Consider the following 20,707-nt stretch of genomic DNA (forward strand, 5'->3'; position numbering starts at 1 on the left):
GTGTGAACAAGCACTTCCTTTTTATTCAATTCTCGAAGAGCTAAATCTTCAAACCCCGAATAACGAATACACATTTAATTCTGGCTGGCATAAAACATTTTGTTAACCCACTTAATCCGACTTAATATTATGTGTATAGTAGGGCAATATTTTCATTAAAATAGCACGTTAGAGGAAAGTTAACCCTTCCCTTTGCTTAAAAAAGACCGAAATTGCCAAGAAAAATGTTACAAATGAAACTTTATAAGTGGGTGGAGGTAGTTACTCGTAGTATGGTTATGTTAAAGGTTAAAAAAGACTTTCAAAATGGAACCACGTGCGCGACTTATTAGCAGGAGCTTCCAATTCAGAGATTCTTTTAGCTACAACTTGCACCGCTGGGGGGGGAAACTGCAAAGTTTGAGCTTTCCTTATGACGTCATTGTCAAGTTTTGTCCAATTACAGACTATCCCCACTCTGTATTGAGTGGGATAAATCGCAGCTTAGAGTTTTAGGGTTTTCCTCTTCATTCCTTTAGGGTTTTATACTTTTTATCTAGCCTTAAATTTAAACAGCAATAATTCAGTTGGTAATGAACAAATCAGTAGGAAATTTTGATCATAGTCCATTCATGTATTATATAACGGCTAAATCTTATGCTGCATTATATAGACTGATGCAGTCGGTTATTATGAGGCAACTAAATAGAAAATACATCAGCAACTTGATACGAGTTTATATGTTGGAACTTTGGGGTATTTAGTTATATGTATGTACATGTTGAACATCTCTTGCATTATACCGAGGTTTGAAAGCTATATTAACCATTACCCAGAGGCACTTCAAATACCTGCAACTTAAGCGCCTTTGACTTCAAAGCAGTGCGGAAAGCCTCAAGTGCAAAAGAGCACGTTGCGGTGATAAAGGTATTGATGACTACTAAATTGGAGTTTTTTTAATCTAACCGGGAGTAAAACTTCCGCCTGGTTCAGCTGTTAACATAGTGTGCATGGTTATCATAGGGGAGAAGGTAGATGCTCAGATTCCAAACTGGCGGGTCGGAGAACGTGCCGATGAATGGAGTTCCTGGCAGCGGTGGACTTGCGCGCCAACTTCATATTGATCGGTTCTAGCAGGGTGTTCCTTGTCCAGCCACAAGTCCCAAGGTAGACCATAAGCTCGTAACACTTCCTCAAGTATTAGATTCATAGTTATTTTTGTTTTTATTTTACTTTCCTTCCTTGTGGGCAGTCGCAGCATCCCTTCTCAGCTGAGCTGAAGCCATCACTAAGGTAAGCTATGTGCTACTTCACCTTCAGCTTCCAAAATAATGAACCATTTATTTATCTCAATAGTAAAGCCCTAATCTGTAATTCTAATAATCAGCACAATATGATCAGATGATTACAAACATTTTGAAACAGACATAACATGGTTATAAAGTCGAATGGTTCACCGAAATTTCTACTTAAATTTCTTTAAACTTGAATTGATATTAAAAATGGATTTTGATCTATAATTTTCATTTGTAACACCTCTCGATGTTGTTATTCTCGATTCGTTTTGGTGGATTTGTGGTTAAGAAATGGATAGATTTTCCTATCATTTTAAGGAGTCATTTCCAAGTAAAGTTTCCGGTTTTACAGAGAACTTAGGTTCTGAGAATTCTTTTCTTTTATTTGAAGTCGTATTTTGAAGAATATTATAGTAGAACATTCAGACTAAAAGAGAAAGTGAAAGAGTGTTGTCCAGTAGGCTGCAAAGGAAAAAACTAGGAGAGAAATTATTAATCTTTCACTTCTGTAGGATAACAGTGGGAAGTTTTATGATCTTCTCTAATTTCCGGTTCTGAGATTTTTCTATTACACATGTTTTGAAATCTCCGGAGACCTATGAGTGGTTTTTGGAAAATCTGCACTGTGTGTAATTATACAGTTAAACAAGTTAATTTTGTAATAAAACGATATAGACTTTAAGAATGATATTGATATCATTGAACATGGTAAAATATAATCTGGTTTGGGAAACTGAAAAGGCAGATGAAAAATATGTGATTTTTATATCCGTAAACTTTTGTAATATTTTAATAAAGGAAGAAAATTAATTTAATCGTTAATGATTTTCGCTTCAGTTTTTCAAAAAAGAAACTAAATTTTTTTATAAAATACTTCAAAAATGGCGGCCATTAATTTTGAAAATAAAATATCCAAAAAATATCTTGGTACTTCTATTTACTAGTGAATTTTGCAATGACGTAGAAACTAGTTAGATTTTTAGAACTGTTTGGCAGAACGCCCAGTTGTGTGGTGTGTGTCACCACTGTTAGTGTGACTTTAAGCCAAGATCTGCAAATTGATGGAGAACTCGCAGCAAGGTAGACTTTGAATTTGCCAAACAGTTTTTGGTGGACAAGCGATTGGTTATTCTTAATGTCTTATCGTCCAATTTCTTTTCACTATCATCAATTATTCATGTTTTCCTTCTCACTTACCAGTAAGCGTACCATTCTTGCGCTTCATAGAACTGCATTGAGCATTGCATTGATATTTTTTATTAATAAAGAATATTTGGTTAAAAAAAAAACACATTATTTTTTATCATATATAATAAAGTTTGGTTAATTTACAGACTAGAAATGTCCAATACACTAACTATACCGTATAATGCGGCAGGTTGGCCACATTATAAAAAAGAAAAAGTCGTATACAAAATAAATTAATCTATTGTATTTCATCATAGTCATTTTTGAGATCTCTAAAAGTTACTTAAAAATAATATATCTAAATATTCAATTTAATATTTGCAAGATGGACTTTTTTTTAGTATTGCAACTGGTGGAAATTGTAACAATAATAGAAAATAATTTTGAAAAAACTAATTTTCACTTAAGATCCATTCCTAGCTCCATGTTTACGAAAACCATGTCTCTGCTAATGTGTGTGTTTATGAAAATGAAAAATCTGAAAAGTCGGAACATTCTCAAACTCATTGTCCATTGGATTCTGTTGCTTTTTCGAGGAATAGGTAATCCGAAATCGCGAATGTCTTTTTCGTATAATATTATAATTTTATTAAATACGAATTTCCTTACTTAGCATCTATATTAAGTAATTTCTAGTGAAATACTTCGATAAATTTGCATCTGAAGAAAATCCATAACTTGGAACCCTTGAAGTAAGAGAAATTCGTGAGTATCATATTAAGTTGTTGTTAATTAATAATGCAATCTAAATGTCTAAAAAGGAAACACGTAAAATATCATTGACTAATTATTTATTTGTTCATTTGGTGTAAATCTTGCACATGGTCCCCTCGGAATGCAGTCGTTAATACTATTATTTAATCAATTATCTTTTGTAAAACAAAATACTGCGCTATTCACGCACTACAATACAACCGTCTTTTAGAGATCTCTAATCAATAATTTTACATAAAACTAATTTAAAATTAAAATTAAAATTAAAAAAAGAAAAAATTATATAAACGTATTGTTAACTCTTAAATTTACCGCCAATTCTTTGAGCAATAATTACATTTGCGCGATTAAGAGCATAACAACCGAAAGGTTACTTTTGCTCAAAATAAAATATAATAAAAAATAATTACATTTCTAAAATGTGGTTAATACAACATTGTTGGATAATATCGCTAATTTAATTTGCCGTAGCACGCATGTCCGAGTTCTTTACCAGATTCGGCCCTCATTGCATCATCAGAGGATTGCACGGTGTGATGAACAATTCAATTTTTTTAAAAAATAATGAAATAAAATTAATGAAACCTAGGAAATGTCTATAGTTAATGGTTATAATTGAGAAATTAGGGTTGCATTTAAGACGACGAGCGCGCTAATTTAAGCACAAAACTCAAAAGCATGCCTGCTAAGACGAATTTAATCGAAATTAAATGAAAATTTAAATGAAATTTCGCGCACACATTTAATCAAACAAATAAACAAACGCTCAATAGCTCTAATGTAATTTAATGACAAAGTATAATAAATTATACTTTTATTAGTAGCGTACCCTAGTGGAATATTTTGTCGTGTCATCAATCTTTAACACTGTTTTAACCTAAAAGTAGTGAAATAAGATTTGGCAGAATCAACAGTAAACATGCTGCTTTGCAAGGAAGAAGAACCAGGAAGCCTCTTGCTGTCCCCACCCACTCCAGGTTGGTAGTCAGACTGGCCTAATATTGAATTCGATTTCCTTCCTGGGCCGTCTCTAGGCTAGAAGCTTTATAGCTCAAAATTACATGTGTAGGTTCGCTAGACGTTTAGTCAGATCAAGTCATTTTGGTGTAGCTGCATGGCAAGCTTGCACACCTTGCAATAATAACTGGTCAAGTTAAAGTAAGCATACATTAGTATCGAAAGAAAACATTTTGGACGGAGTTTTAAAACAGAATAAGTAAGCTTGATTCAGCGAACTAAAATTTAGAAATCTTGTTAGACCAATGCTTCGATCAATATTGATCGATTGTGTTGTTCTAACTGTTCATTGTACAGATTTTCTACCGCATAGCAATCGTCCAACAAAGTGATAATTGTGTTCACGCTGGACGAATCACTGGGTCTCCGTTTGTCCAGCGATGCACTGCTCAGATAAAAGGTCTCTCGCCGAATGGTTAGTTGAGGGTCGTTCCTCACATCGCCAGCTATTGGATCTCCTTTGACTCTTTTCAAGCGCAAACTTCGGAACACCTAGAATCCAACAGGAAAATTATTAATTCTAACAAAAACAAACAAAATAATTTTTATTTTTACTCTGAGATTTGGCAGTAGCTCTTAGCCTAGGCTATCTAAAAGGACTGCCAATCTTTGGCTACCGAACAAAACAGCTGATCATTAACAAAAAGAAACAATTCTATAAATTATGAAATTCTTACAGAGAACAATTGGCATTACTGCAGGGAATGTAGTTCACTATACACCTGCAATTTGGTTAGGGCTGTTCTAATTGTCACTTCCAAGGTTCCACAGTCATGTAGAATACTACAGTATTAGAGTCATCGTCAATTACGGGGAACCGGAACCTCTTCAAATAAACATTTCAGCGATTTCGTCATTATGTGTAATAATTGCGACACTTAATTTAATAATTGAGGCTTCAATCAGAATTTTCATTTTTTACCGATTGGGACAAATCGAAGTATAATTATATTGATCCGAATCATTTGGTCTACCTAAATATAGTTTCATGAATAGTAGCTCTGTCTATATAATAAATCGATTTTACCCTCACCTTATATTTCAAATGATCAGTGTTTACCGAACATTTTCAGTGTAATTGGCTGATTCAATTAATACAATTTCCAACTAATTCACTTTAAGCCAGTAACGAATTTACGCGTGTCTTGAAAATAAAGAAAACATTTACAAAGTTAGTTTGAAGTTTATCAAGTTGCAAAACCCTAAGAACAATCGCTCAAACTGAGCCTCCATTCAAAACGTTAGTACAATGTACGGTTTTACGATATAGAAAAGTTTAATTGGGGCGAAGAGAATTGTGATTAGAGAAAGTTATTAAGAGAAAAGTATTTAAAGCTGATTTTGTTTATTAAGTACCTAATTTGAGATTGAATATAATAAGAGTTTATTAGAATTTTACTGCTAATCGGTTTAATTGGAAAGTGGACTTGATATTCGTGAGGAGCCGAAGGGAAATGTCTGTGGTGTCAGCTGGGAAGAGTCACGATCTATCGATTAGCCGCCCCGAGATGCCTGCAAGCACTGTTATCCACCTTACACCCTAAAATCTGACTGATAGTGAGATAGTGGTAGTCTCTCTTTTACCATTCTTTTCTCTCTAACTGAGCTGTATTTCTTGAAACGAGTAATGTCCCTTAAATTTAATTGGTCTAGGCGTAACGTGCTAACTTTTTCCAGATTCACTTTATAAAAAGACACATCATTCGCCATTTCTGAATAGAAATGTCCCTAAATGAACTTGTGCGCAAGGGCCTGTTAATGTATGTAGTTAGTATGCCAGCTAAAATCAGAACCTTTGAGTCACAATCTCAAATCATTGGAAATGTAAGGTGGCCCTTCAGGCTGGCAGCAATCTCAGTTTTAAAACAGAATAAGTAATCTTGATTCAGCGAAATAAAATCTAGAAGCTGTCTTGGCCACTTCTAGTGACTACCAAAACTAAATATGGAATTTCAAATTCTGCCAGTACTTGTTCTTGCAGAGTACACACTGCGCGGACAGGCTCAGCAATACACTCACCCATGCAGGCAATGAGTAAAAAGCATTTTTCCATATTTAGAGACCCCAAAATAGAATTTCTGGCGGAGTCTGCACGAATGCAAAATTTCTTTCTTTAGTGTCAAGAGAGAGCAAAAAGGAAAACAAGAATTGGCAAGAAAGGGCAATGAATGTGTTAGTGACTGGACTAGGGATGAATGGTACTTAGGCGGAGGGGTCGATAAACTGCAGAGCTCGCACAGCAATTTGATGGACACACGGGATCGTAACAAGGTGCACTAGTCATAACCGTCCTCTGCTCACCACTAATCTTTCACCTTTATTTGGCTTAATTCATTAATCTCAATATTTAATAAAATCAACTTTGGAGCACCTCCCCAGGGACAAGCAGGAAGCGCTGAATTTTAAAAACAGAAAGATCACTTTGTACTTCCTTAACATCCACTGTAATTAATTACTAAAGCGCAATTTATGATCTTTTATAAAATAGTTTCCGCGGTATTCTTATGCACTCATAATTTTATGTTCATGATGTAGAGACCAAAAATAATTAACGTGAAGCTCTTAATAACCATTTTAAGAGTTAGGGAGAGAATTAACAGCAAAACTTCGCGACGCAAATCTAATATTAAGAAGTGTGAACATACTTTCCATCTCTGCCTAAACTATTAAGGGGCGGCACTTTGAACATACCGCCAACATGAAGCTCCACAATGAAGCTGATCTAAGGTTCGGAGAGCGCGCTAATTCCCTCACTCCATCGCATAGGTTTGCATGATGCTTATTTTCAAGAATTAATTTCGCTGGGTCCGCTTTACATTTTTATTGCGTGATATCATTATAAGACTCCATTAAAAAAGGGGTTCTTTTTCTTTGATGTGGATTTTTAAAAAAATTATGGACGAAAAGTTCTTGGCTTAGTCAGAATAACTGAGGCAACAACTGTGCGCAAATTGACAGAACGCACAAACTTGACCTGGAGCTTACTAATCATTACCCGGAGATTTTTAGTAGTTTTCTCAAAAAATCTGTCAGGCCGCTATGTGACCAATGGACCACAATGGACCAATTATCCAATAGGTTTAGGATTTCCTTTGTTTTCTTAAAAAATGTTTGAAAGATTTTCTTTAAAATTGGTGAAGAAATTTCCCTGAAAGGAAATCAAATTCTTTAATTTAACGATTTTCCAGAAAACTTCAGTTAAGGGCCCTTTTGCGCTTTGTGCGGGGGGATGGGGCACCTACCCCCACTCCATAGGTTTAATCGTTATCATTACACACACACTGCCAAAGTGGATTAAATGAGTCGTTAAAATTCCAACTTTAACAAACTTAGCGAGACCATACTTAACGTGGCCCTGGCCCTGAAGTGGGATTGTAAACTCAAACAATGAAGGTAAGTATTCGAGGGAAGAAACATATTTAGAACTATTAAAACAATCCTTACCTATAGTTCTAACAATTTCTTTGAAATATTTTTTTTAAGAAGTTCATTTTTGAGATGGTTTTCAGGAAGGGAACTAGATGTTTCTAAATTTTCGACTTTTTGAAATGGATTTAGAAAATCTTAGTTCGGAATTGAGCAATACGTTCTTGTTACTGGTTTTATAAAATTGCCTTTGAATGGCGATATACTTGAATAGAGTAAAGAAAATGGCCAAAGGACTTTCACAGCCATCTCCTGCACCTATAGGATCACTGTATAGCTCACTAATTAACCGCGCTAGAATAACAAAAACGTTTTGTAGGAACATCCTGGTTTCACTAAATTGAATTCTTGTACTTTCACATTCCTCCTTAAAAATGCTAGCCTCAGTACCTTCCTATCAGTAGCCTATAACCAACAGTGCTGTTGTTCTCTAATCCTGCCTTTTTTCCTTTCTCTTTCTAAAAAATGTCAAAGTTTAAAAGGAAGAGAGAACAGAGATTGTCAAAGTTTAATTAGTTTCATTAAACAGTGGGTGGATAAACTCCATTTATCGTATTTTGCTTGTTTACGAGTGAAGTTGGAAGGTTGGAAATGAGCTAAGTTGGTAGGCCTGGTAGTAACGACCAGAAAGTTCCCCCTTCCCGTGCAAAACTACCCTAATCATTTCTCCAAATCGCATGTTTAGAGATCTTGCCAGCTGGCGATTGACAGACCAGTGATCGCCCACTGCAGGCTGCAAGTGACCAAACATCTACGATCTCTAGTTCGGGCGCAAGTTTGAAATGGAACGAGCAATCTCCACTTAAGTAATGATCAGTTACTCAAACAGTTCAGTATCAAGTCAACACCGATATTATTGCCACAGCAAGCGCGAACCAAGTGGTCCTGTAAATGATTAACTGGCCAGTATGGCACAGTTGCCATTGGCAGCGACTCGTCACGAACTCTGTTGATTGATCCGACGAATGCTCACTATGACGTATTCTATTACAGTTGATAAGGTCACAGTTCGCCAACAGGATACCGAGCTGCTCCCTTTTATACCGGCTAAAAATACTTTAGCCAACAGAAATTCTAATTGTTTCTTACAGCAAGAAATATTGCAATCCAACAGAGTTTAGATACTGGGTTTCACCGGAAGTCATCTTCCGAGGGCCCCTGGACACGAAAAAGTAGTTTTAATGTCTGCTATCTATCATAACTCATAACGAATGCCTAAATTTGATATTATGTTAAAATTTAATTAAAATGTGAATCTGAAAGAACTACCTATTGAAAGTATCTTTCAGTTTCCTTTTGCTTTTCTCCAACCCTTTTTTTTAAATTGCCTGATTACTGATTTCACAGAAGTAATTTTTATTTAAAAGATTCTCCAAGGAAAATGAAATGTAGAGTACTTCTATGGGAAAGTGGTAGAAATACCTGTTCTGACTATTTCAATGCCGTCTGTCATCCTATCTCTTACATAATACCAAAGAGAGCACAAAGCCCCGAGTTTGAACAGAAGGGCTTGTTTAAAGTGTGACTTTCTTCAAGTACTTTGCAGTTTCTTAAGGGTCAAAAACTGGCAGTTACCAAAAATAAAGTTCTGGTGAAATTTCTGAAGAAAACTTTACATGAAAAATCATATTAATTATTAAAGTATATGTTTCCGTCTAGGATTAAGATAAAATAATAAACTAAATGGCGAACGTATTCGGTGGAATGGGCTCTCCTCCATAATATTTAGTTGTTACAAAGAAATCAATTGAAATTAATGGGAAACAATACACATCAAATAAGTAAGCAAGCTCTAACATGGTAAAGAACTTGGTATAAGGCAGTTTTATGCTCTCAAAATAAAAAGCGCATTGAAAGAAAATTGGGTCAAAGGTGGTTTACTAAGATTATTATTGAGAAAATGTTTGAACAAAATTTGCAAAAACTGAAAACTCTGTTGAGTAAATTGTCACTTTTGGGTTGGCTCATAATGTCCATCATGGGCTTAATCAAGAGAATCCAAACACTAGATATTAAAATATACCGGCAAACAAACCCATCAATTTGTTTGTTTTTTCGTTGTCTCAAAAATGGATATTTTTGGAGCAAAGCTAAAGAAGAAAAGAGATTTTCAATTTTTCCCCCTTGAAAGAAAAGAAAGCTCGGTGCTCTAAGAATTTGTGCATTTTTTTTTGTATTATTTTTAGATGAATCTCAAGGTATCACTAAAGTTGTTCTCTAGAGGAAAGCCTGCCCCGCATCGTACACAAAGATCTGTTTATGTACGTGCCAATCAATTTCATACGTACAATACAAGCCAATTTCAATTTCGGAATTTCGCAAGAAATCCTTTTATGACAGCAATTGCTTATTATCAGTAAAAATAAAATAACTCACCCGAAGACATCGCTTGCTGGTGCAGATAAATCTGTTGACAGATGTGTTGCTGGAAGTCATGGTAACCGAAAAGCTCTGGCACTGTCAGTGTAGAGATCTGAACTAGAGTCACTCCCCTCTCTGCAGCCTGTTTAGTAACATCCCCGCCTCAATCATTCAGAAGAGTGTAATCGTACAGGCAGCGCCCGTTGAACGAGATAATGCTTGTTGGCAGTTTCGTCCCTAACATTCAAACATTGAGTTTGTGGCCCATTTCCCAAGGACTGCACACTGCAACTTCCTAGGACTAGTACAGTTATTTCGAACAGTTTTCAAGAAATGCCAATTAAGCGGTACTTTAAGGGATGGTTGAAGATAAGCTCAATTACAAAAACATGACACTGTAGTGGGAAGCTCCTTCATAGAACTGAGCTTAATGTAATATTCTAAGAAAAAGTCAATAATACCCAACTTAAAGAAAAACAGGAAATACTTTCGAGAGCTCTCACTAAGAATGGCTGCTCCAACTGCAAAGCGAACTTTTGGAAACACTACTTCCTTCAAACAGACCATTTTCTGATGTCCTCAAGGTCTGACTTAGGGGGCTTCAAAACCTATATTTTTGTTAAAAACTCTAAATTTGAGGATCGCTTTACCTTTATTACTGCGACCAGTTTCTTTAATCAATTTTCCAGTGAAAATTTTCAATTTCAGCGGTGAGAGTTCAGTTGGCCCGAGATCGGCACTTCAAGCTCAAATTTAGCTTTTATTATTTTCAATTTATATAAGATGTTTTTTAAAAAAAAGGTCATTGAGATAATTCGTTCAGTGGTAAGGCTGGCCGACAGAGTTAGATAATTTGATAAGCAGCATTAGGCGGATTGTCCACAAATATTGACTCAAGTGTAACGTAGTGGAATTATACTCGAACAACATTATAAACTTCTTAACACTCTTTAAAAATATTTTCTAAATTTGCTTCTTAATAAATAACATTACTGACTTTAGTTGTGCATATTAAGCAGACATTTAAAACCACATTAATTTGCATATTTTAGTTGCATACAGAGCAACTAATAGCATTCCAATGTTATGTTCTTTATTAGATTGTTAATAAATGTTGATATTTGCATTTTTTTGAATCATTTTTAAAGTAAGATGAAGCGCACTTTGCATTTGTAAATAGTTCATGCAGAGGGTTATGTACAAAGATACCACTGAGAGGCTTTGAAGCGGACTTTAGTCCATCACTTGCGGCTATTTCTGCAAGCTACTCCCTTAGCGCCCGACAAACTCATCCATTTTGTTCTCCAGTGAGCAGTGCACACGCATGGCAAACGAAGTATGAAGGCCATCGAAATCTACCGCATTCGAATTGTCTATTTTTCTATGTTATCACTCCGATTGGTGTAATCCCAGCATTCTACTGGGAGAATATACATTTTTTTTTCTCTAATTGTTAAAGGTAGATCATTATTTTAAATGATTATATTGTTTTCTGGCGTGAGTGTTTATTTTTTCCAATTTTCGTTAAATACAATAAAAAAGTATCATTTAAAAAAAAGTATGCCTTCGTTTCCGTCGTTCAAAACCTTGTATTTTGGAACACTCGCTTGTTTTGGAATAGTTATTGCAGAGAGCGATCTTGGGGACATTTAGCCAGGAGATCACACGGGGGAGCCTTCGTGAGAATGAAAACTGCTGGTCGAGTTTGGAGCTCACTTAGACGCCTTAATTAATTTTAAAAAGGGTTTCTATTTCTGCGTGGAATGCACTAATTCGTTACTCAAATGGAGTTGGCATTTTTTACAGCAGCGCGAGTACTATTTTTCAGAGATTTACGTCTACCTGGGCATTGTTCGAGTGGTAATTTTAGAAAATTAGATCTTTCTCGTCTACCTAAAGTAGCAGTCAGCTTTAGTACAAAACTTTGTTCTTACTGAGTAAATATTTTTTTGTGTTGTTATAATTTGAAACTGTCACGAAAGAAAGTAAAAGTTCAAAACATCGCAAGGTCAACACGCTCCACTTCAAACACCATACTGCGTCGAATATGCCATGTCCTCGAATTAAGACGCACCAGCTTTCAATTTTTTTTTTTTTTTGATAAGGTTTTTTTCAATTTTGAAAAACAGTGAATTCAATTAGGTTTAAGTTAGAAAAACAGGGGACTGCATTACTTGTAATTAGTAATTAAAAATAAATTAAACAATGGAATCATTTATGGATGGATATATTTTTCGTTCCTTGAACCGGCCCCTAGAGGGCTATCACGATCCCATTAGTCTACTATTAATAATTTATTGAAATGAAATGAAATCTTTATTGCTTATAGAGATAGATCTCATAGCAAGGGTTGACCTGTCTAACCCATACCTACAAAACTTATTACATTTTCACTACAACAATAATCAATTAGAATATACTGGCAAAATTATATAAAGAAAATATATCAGGCATCATTTAACTCAACTAAGGAGTACAATCTTTTGAACATAAGCAAAAAGAAAAAAAAAAAAAAAATAAGAACAAGATATAGAAAAATAAATCATAAAAACAATCAACTGAAGAATAGTTCTCTGCAGTAACGAAGTTAATCTCTACTCAAAAATAAAATAACAATTAATATAATTGGGATTTTTGCTAAAATGGCTTCTTTTTTTTTATTTAAATTATTATTATGTGCACATTATTTAGTGTACTATTAATAGTTTATTGCAAAAGATATTTTTTAAAACGTACAAATATTGAATGTAAAAAGTATTAATACATTTTAGGCAGAGAATTTAAGATACACTTTTTTTAAAAAAAAAATCTCATTGTTACGGAAGAATTAATGTGGTACAAGAAGGAGTTTAATCAGAAGAGGGCAGTGAAAATTACCACGTTCTTGGAAAGTGCGACATCTCGTTCACAATCGTAGAGCGGCTGCTACCTGGAGGTGAACTGGGGAGTCGAAGTCTCGGTTACGTCTGCCTAAGCTTTCTTGAAAGATACAGAGAAGAGGACAGTTTTCTACTTGGGGCCAGTGGGCACTTCCTTCCTTGTGGGGGCTCCAGTTCTTCCTACACTAAAAGGATTATCCTTTCCCCACGTCATGGGAACCCCCAAACATGCACTTATCTCACTGATTTTAACACTTAAATTTGGACTGAAAACTTTGAAACAAAACCTTATTAAGAATAGCTAAACTTCCTTTTACCAGATGATATTGCCACTTCACGAAAAAACTTATTTACCAGATTAAAGCTTATTACAGGAATATACCTGCAAGTTGCATAATTAATTATGACTTCAGCTTGTGTAATATTGGATTGGATGCCACTCAACTACCTGTGACTAAATGGAAGGTTAATTATTTATTAGATTGCTGTAACCGAAAATTCAAATTAAGTAAAGAAAAAGAGACATAAATGGACCGGATTGGTCTGGAAATGGCTGCAAGCGGAGAGTGTCCTGCAGAGGCAACTTATATTATTATTTGTTCAAATCCAAGATTGACGAATGCAATTTGCATTGACATTAACCTCGTTCGTATTATTGAGCCCTTTCATTCTCTTGTGAAAAAAATATTTGACTTCGTAGGACGATTATGTGATTACTTATCGATTTGTGCGGTATCTTATTATCAGTTGGCATAGTAAAGGCAAGTAACCAGAAGCAGCAAGTAGACGTATCGGTATGCCGAAAAAAGGGTGCAATTTAGGCTAGAGAAAAGTCAGTAAAAAGTTAATTTAATGGAGACCGAACAAAAACTAAAAAAAAATAAGAGAAATGATATTACAATACAAATAAAATAAAGAAAAACAATTTTCGCTCGGTGTGGGTCAGGTAATCAGACAATAATATTTGAGTTGTTCAAGTACCAAATACAATCAAATTATTAAAAGGCAAAATATTTTTATCAGCTACAACACATGACTTGTACATTTCGGCGTCATTATTTATATAAATGGTAGCGAGATATTTTATAGAAGGTTTGACAGGTCCAGCTCATGCTGTACTCTTCTTTCTTAAATTATACATTGAGCTTGAAAGTTATTGCTATAGAAGTCAGTTTTCTTTACTGGTCGGCTGCTTCAGCTGTCCTCCCTATATCTTAAATCACGGCCATTTTTCTTTAGTAATAAAGCCTATTTCAATATTTTTGGCGGCTTTACTTCCGATAATTTAAATTAAATTAATTAAAATTTACATTTAAATTAAATGTAACGCATTGTACATCCCACCTGCCATCAATGTACCTCATGTTGGACAGTACATAGCCAAAACGCTCGGATGCTACTCTCACAAACAACTTAAACGCTCATACTCCTAAATCGTTTCCTTCTTCTCTAAGACTACTCGGTAAACTCTCTAAATTAACACCTTTAAAGCCCAGTGTACATTTCTTTATTAAGACATTCGGACTAGAACTGCACGGGACACATAAACGTCACAACCAGAACAGAATCCTTCAATCTGAAATTCTCCGCGATACCACGCTTCATACTTATCTTACTTTAAACACTGATCTCAACTTTCCTCCGTCTCCATACTCTTCACATCATTCTACAGCAGATTTCTATCCATCTGCAAGCTCACGCTAACTGTTAAACACCGTTTCTCCTTACTCATACTCTTATTATTCCACAATGATGATTACCGCGCCGTTGGCCCCGTGACCCTAAAACTGCCTAAGACATTAATTCATCAATTGATCAATAACAATCAAGATCAATACCAATCAGCTTAAATATTTACATATGAGATGCTATTATTTACTTGTTGGTATTCAATACAGTAATACATTTCACACAAATTTATTTATATTAATACACACAATCTAAATGCGAGAAATACATTATATTTATGTATAGCCACATAATATTGGCCAGTGCAACATAGATTTGGCGATAGTCCTCGACATCGGTTTAGGCCCTCGTTTCATGACAATATAATCAGGTGCTAACTAATTTTACTCCTATGTGAATGAAACAATTAGGGATTCACCAGCGATATTTCAACTTGGAATGAATGTATTTTTGAGAAAGCTCAGTGTTCGTTATATTTTTACAAGCCAAAGTGAAAAGGAGATAATTGGAAGGGGCTTAGATCCACCGGTTTTATCATGCCAACAGAACCCTGAAAGCTGATTGGCCAACTAAGTGTGAAGGGTATTGATAAAGTCTACATTGTGCAACATTGTTATGTTGTTAACGTAGAAACTGGCTGGAAGTCACAAATTTCTATATGTAAACAGTTGCCAAAACTCTTAAAAATTTAATTTATCCTTATAAATTAGGTAAAAAGCCGCGGTTTAATTAAATCTTGGTTCTGTTATCACTCGCACATAATACATATTAACTTTACGTTGATTTTCGTTTTTCTCACACCTTGGATAACGATTTCCTTCTAAAAAAAAAATTTAGAAATTTGACTTAATCGCTAAATTTCCTTTCACTAAGAGCAAAGAACATAATTAGATTGGAGCTGCGAGGTTGAAGTCAACATCTGGGCGATCAGTTTCACAAGTACTACAGTGTGACCTCTGCAATCCAAAATAATAGAATAAATTTCTTTTCTAGAAAAATAATTTCTCCAGAAATCCAGGAGCGAAGTGTAATGTGGCAGAAAACGACTATTTCGCTGGCAGATCGTTGGTGCTTTGTATACATATCATTGGTAAGGGAGAGGGATCGCGCACATGTTTCTTTCTAATCAAGCAAATGGATGTTCGGCACTTCGAGTCAGCGCACATGAACAAATGTGGTGCAGAAACCGCGCACTGGCTGCCGGTCCCTGATGCTTGCCGATCTCTGATTTTTATTGCTTGATTATTTTCTATCTATCATTTCGTTTATATTGAATTTTTGTGACATTTCATTTCATTTAAGTAGCATTTTGCTGCCTCATTTTATACATATTAATTTAGAGCAGCAACAGAATAACGACTAGTGACTCACCATTGTTGCAGTCTGTTGATGCTGCATCAAAAGCTTCCATTTTGAATTACCACAACGTACATTCACCAATCTGATAAGGCACATCAGCTATCCTATTTATTGAGCACTTCCTTTTGCATAATTAGCCAAGTAAAGGCTTTTTCCATCTGTAATGTAAAGAACTTAACCACGGAAGTGAAAGTGCGAGGACGCAGCAAAAGAGAATGTGCCTTCCACAATCAACTTGGTTACTGCCACCGCAAGAAGTGGAAGGTCGCGATATTCTCTCCTTGGCTGCTCTTAAAGGAGAACAAAAAGTCTCCCTGTCCGAATCTGCCTACAGACAAAGTTGAGTGAGCAGTCAGTCGATTTCAGGCAGAGTTCTATGCCAAATCATTAGTGTTAGGTGTTTGCTTCAAGCTCTTACCTAATTAGCTTACCCAAATCCTATTCCTTTCTAAACTAAGCGTTTTAAGTGTTAAAACTAAACTCTAGTGTGAAACAATCGTTAGCTATTTGTTTACTGTAGGTCAGCTATTTGAGTTGTAGGTCACAAAATACTGCTGATTTTCAGTAAACATGTAGTTTGACATGATCAATTCCTCGCCTCTAAATGTGAAGGGAAGTCGTAATTTTCAGTCTAAGTTACAGTCAAGCTGTTAGTTCCGGGCAAATTCGTGAGGACCGCACTCTACTTTCTCTTAGTGCGCAATCAATTCAATGAACTTTTTTTGAAACAATTAACGCAAAAACTCTATAGAAAGCCCCAAAGTAAACTAATGCCAAGTCTAACGCGGTTAGAGAAAGGTGTGTGTGTGTGTGTGTGTGTTCACAAAAAACTTTTTGTTTTATATTTCCGGTGAAACAGGTGATTCTCGATGACTCAAATTCACAGCTGAAAATCTACTACGTAATGTTTTATTTTAAAGACCACAGTCGCTAGCACAATGCAAAGTTAATTGTGGTGATTTGGTACGGCTAGCAATGCCAAGGGTTGCTTTGAGAGCATGCCAGTTTGAAAATGGCTTTCTTTGGTTGCAAATTCATAAAGTGAGAACTCTAATTGGTCCAATTGAATCATTCGTACAACTATGACGCCAAGAATCGAACCGTGGCCAATCTAATCTGCATGTCTCCCCGACGCAAACTTTGGTGCGAGAGAGAGGCTGCCTTTCCGTAGAGTGGTTACTTAAGGGGGTCCACCCTTTTGTAGTTTAATATTAACATTAACTCCCACTCCACTATACAGTTACTACTACTATGTACCTAGTTATAATTAAAACTGTCCGGTAGGACAGTTGTATAAGGGTTGATCATCAAAAACTGCAGGAAAAAGCGTAACGTTGAAAAACACCCAAATTTGACAATTTTTTTCTCTTTTTCTATAAAAGATAAAATTCCCAAATTTTTCTTAAAATGTAGGGCAAATCCTCCTTTATAACTGTAATTTTTTTGCAACCACTCAGATCTAATAGATTTCGAGAAAAAAGTTGCCGAAAATCAGCAAAAACGGCATTTTCAGAAAATGTTGTTGTTCTTGTTCTTGTTGTTGTTGTTGTTGTTGTTACCTTTTTTGTAAACTGCGTAGCGCCTAAACGCGCGAACCGATTTTCATGAATGAGGTGTCATTCGATTCGGAATTTTATGTAGATGTGCCTTTTGAGGGTCTCGACTCTGTACATCGAATGGGAGAGGAGCTAGCCCCCTTTATGTAAGGCCCCCTCCAAAATTATTATTACTAATTACTCTGTAAATCTTGGCCCGATTTTGATAAAATTTGGTAGGATGATAGGGTTAGGGCTCCCCTACATAACATTAAAGCGACGATCTAATCTTACACTTATTAAGGGGAAGTATAGCAATCGTTTCAAATTATCGACACGTGAACTGATTTTCATGAATAAAGTGTCATTCGAATCGAAATTTTGTACAGATTTGCATTTTAAAAGTCTCGACGCTACGCCTCATAAGGAGGGGAGTTTGCCCCACCCAAGTAAAGCCCTTTCTAAAACTATTATTACCAATATTTCCATAACGCTTAGTCCGATTTTGATAAAATTTAGCTCGAAGAAGTGATTAAAGGTCCTCTACGTGGCAGTGAAGTGCCATCATGCTCTTACACCTACTAAGAGGAAGTCTTGCAACTGTTAAAATTATCAATGGGTGAACCGATTTACATCAATGAATTGTCGTTCGATTCAAAATCTTTGCCTCTTTGCCTTTTTGGGAGAAGTTCTGTATTCGCAGTTTGTTTTTCTTACTCCTCTTAAAAGGAAGTACTGAAATCGCAGTTTAATTTTGCTAGTTACGTACAAATACCTTCCTATTTTATTCAAAATGCTTTCTCAAAAAAATTGTTATTGAGGATGGCAACTATAATCATTCTTTATAAAGATCTCTCCAGTGGTAGTTACAGTTCCGACTTAACACCTTTTCAGGTTATAATGATAGAATTGCTTATTCCAAATTTTAAACAAATCTGTAAAGCAGATATGTAACTTTGCAAAATAGACAAAAATGAAAATCTATCCAAAAGGTACAAAAATCTTCTTAACAAAAACTTGCAGTTTTAAAAGTTAAGTATAAGGGTTGATTAAACGCCAAAAGGTACACAAATCAGCTAGTACCCAACATTTCATTCACGCTTAGTTCATATAATTTAAGTAATTTTGCTGCATTAACTTTTCCTTCACATTTTTTAGAATTTATTAGATATCACAGACCCTTATGCTGGCCAGTTCATTCATAATATTATTTTGTTATAATTATGATAAAATGTATATTATATCCGTTTTTAAATAGGTACTTTATTTTAACTCTATTCCGAATTATTCTTCGGATTTAGCTTTAATTTGCCCTTTATTCTGAGATGTCACATATATATGCAAAAGTAGAAAAAGACAAAGTTAGAGTCGGCTACTGTTTAAATTTGAATCACGGATTTAAAAGAATATTTCAGTGTTGAATTCGTTTTACCGAAATATTCGTGAGCACAAATAACACACAGTTAATAACAAGTAGATTATTCAACAATAATGATTCATTTCTCAATTGTAATTTAATTTAGACCCCCTAATTTTACTTATAGTAAAATACTGGAATAATTAGATGTCCTAAACGTATGCATATCTCATTTATTTTATATTACATGTATACAATATTGTGGAGAGAACACCAACATTGAGAATGTAATTGAAGAAAACCATATTATTTGCGATAAAGCCAGATAATTATTACCTATTACTATAAACGTTTGGCTACTACATAAAATAACAATTACTTCAATCGAAGAATGAACTTAAACAGACGATTTAAAAAAATAAATAAAATAAAATAAATAAATAAAATCATTGATGTATGTTGATGTAAGCATTTTTTTAAAAAAGTTTTTGAATTTTTTAGCCTCATAATTTTTTTATAATGTTTTCTTTTTAACCTGTAATTAATAGTTTGATTATTATAGATTAATAGATATTAAAGTCAATCTACAGTGCTACTTGAACAAATATTTTGTAGATAAATATGGCCAGCATAAGGGTCTGTGACATCTAATAAATTCTAAAAAATGTGAAGGAAAAGTTAATGCAGCAAAATTACTTAAATTATATGAACTAAGCATGAATGAAATGTTGGGTACTTGCTGATTTGTGTACCTTTTGGCGTTTAATCAACCCTTATACTTAACTTTTAAAATTGTAAGTTTTTGTTAAGGAGATTGTGAATATACAAATTCAAAGAGTGTGAATCAAGACATGTTCAGAATCGGTCATTAAAATTTGTCCACCTATACCGCCTGTGCCATTAAGTTTTGGACCTTATTAATATATTCGGTATATAATTAATAAAGTAACATTTTAATTAAAAATAGATTTAATAAAAAAAAGTACATGGAGAGCGATCTGGTGTTGGTATTGTGAAGGTGGAACTGTCCGAACTCAATTCTGTTGGCTAGCATCTGTGTGCAGACCTAAAGTGCGAATTTAAAGGAGGAGAGAGATAGAAATAGTTAGAAAGAGAGAGAAGCACTATCTGTCATTAAATGGCGTCACAAGAGCATTTCTGAGAGATTAGAGAGTATCCAAGTGAAGTGGCTCAGATATCCTAAGTAAACATGCCAACCTTGTGGCCAGAGAGGTCAGTCTGTACAAGCTGCACGTCATCTGTTCACCTTCTATTGTTAAGACTTGATTTCTTTTCAAAAATAGGGTATGACCTCTTTACAGATTGTCGACCATTTATCTGGCTGACATCAGCATTAATAAACATCAACCAGGAATTGCCTAGACGTGGTGAAATGACCAATTAATAATACTTTTTGTAAACTTTAGAGAAATTTAGATTAATTATTTAGTAGTTTAGAAGCTCCTAGTAACCATTTTTTGGGGTCTTCGTAAGGAACCAAAACCGTTGAGAAGGAGAGCTGATTTCAGTAGATTGAATCATAATTATTCGTGGTTTACGAAGTAGAATTTCCAGCTGCAATGAATTCAATGTCGATTTAATTAGAACTGTTGTTCCCTCTTCATATAAGAAAGTTCAAAAGAACCGCATATTTCATAAACTTCTTACCCAGACTCATCTCTTCCCGAACTCTCCTCGCACTTGGTACTGAAGTACCATTCCCGTACTAAGTCGGACTGCGTACTTTTTACATTTATAAGGGGTAATGTAATGCAAAAATTCCGTGTTCTTGGAAAATTGGTTTTAGAGCAGTCCTGCGTGACAGGTTGTGCTTCTAATTTGGGTCTTATTTGTAAAGGTATAACGTTCATAATGTAAGAAGTAAATATGTTGCGGAAATTTTGAATT

The 20,707-nt window shown here is 34.9% G+C and overlaps 2 protein-coding genes across 4 annotated transcripts in view; one reads left to right on the forward strand and one right to left on the reverse strand.

Annotated features, from left to right (window-relative positions):
• Positions 1 to 1,132: 1,132 nt before the first annotated feature.
• Syn2 (Syntrophin-like 2) overlaps positions 1,133 to 20,707 on the forward strand; it is a 71,030-nt gene continuing 51,455 nt past the window's right edge. For 2 of the 3 annotated variants that reach the window (XM_074116850.1, XM_074116854.1), the window contains exon 1: positions 1,133 to 1,272. The gene's annotated coding sequence lies outside the window, so the exon portion shown is untranslated. The remainder of the gene's footprint in view (positions 1,273 to 20,707) is intronic. The other variant, XM_074116853.1, reaches the window with a different exon arrangement.
• On the reverse strand, positions 3,006 to 10,971 carry LOC141448484 (uncharacterized). Its single transcript, XM_074116861.1, has 2 exons — positions 9,996 to 10,971; positions 3,006 to 4,685 (listed from the first exon to the last, which is right to left on the reverse strand). Exons 1-2 carry the CDS (start codon positions 10,053 to 10,055, stop codon positions 4,431 to 4,433), a joined length of 315 nt encoding a protein of 104 aa, XP_073972962.1. The 5' UTR covers positions 10,056 to 10,971; the 3' UTR covers positions 3,006 to 4,430.

Source organism: Rhodnius prolixus, unplaced genomic scaffold (genome assembly GCF_049639745.1).
Source record: "Rhodnius prolixus isolate KJV_2025 unplaced genomic scaffold, Rpr scaffold_43, whole genome shotgun sequence".
NCBI lineage: Eukaryota > Metazoa > Arthropoda > Insecta > Hemiptera > Reduviidae > Rhodnius > Rhodnius prolixus.

Excerpts from the sequence above, each read along its gene's own strand:
- LOC141448484 (XM_074116861.1), bottom strand. The coding sequence starts at position 10,055 with ATGACTTCCAGCAACACATCTGTCAACAGATTTATCTGCACCAGCAAG. Across the intron at positions 4,686-9,995 it reads CCAGCAAGCGATGTCTTCGG|GTGTTCCGAAGTTTGCGCTT; the intron begins GTGAGTTATTTT and ends GTTGGATTCTAG.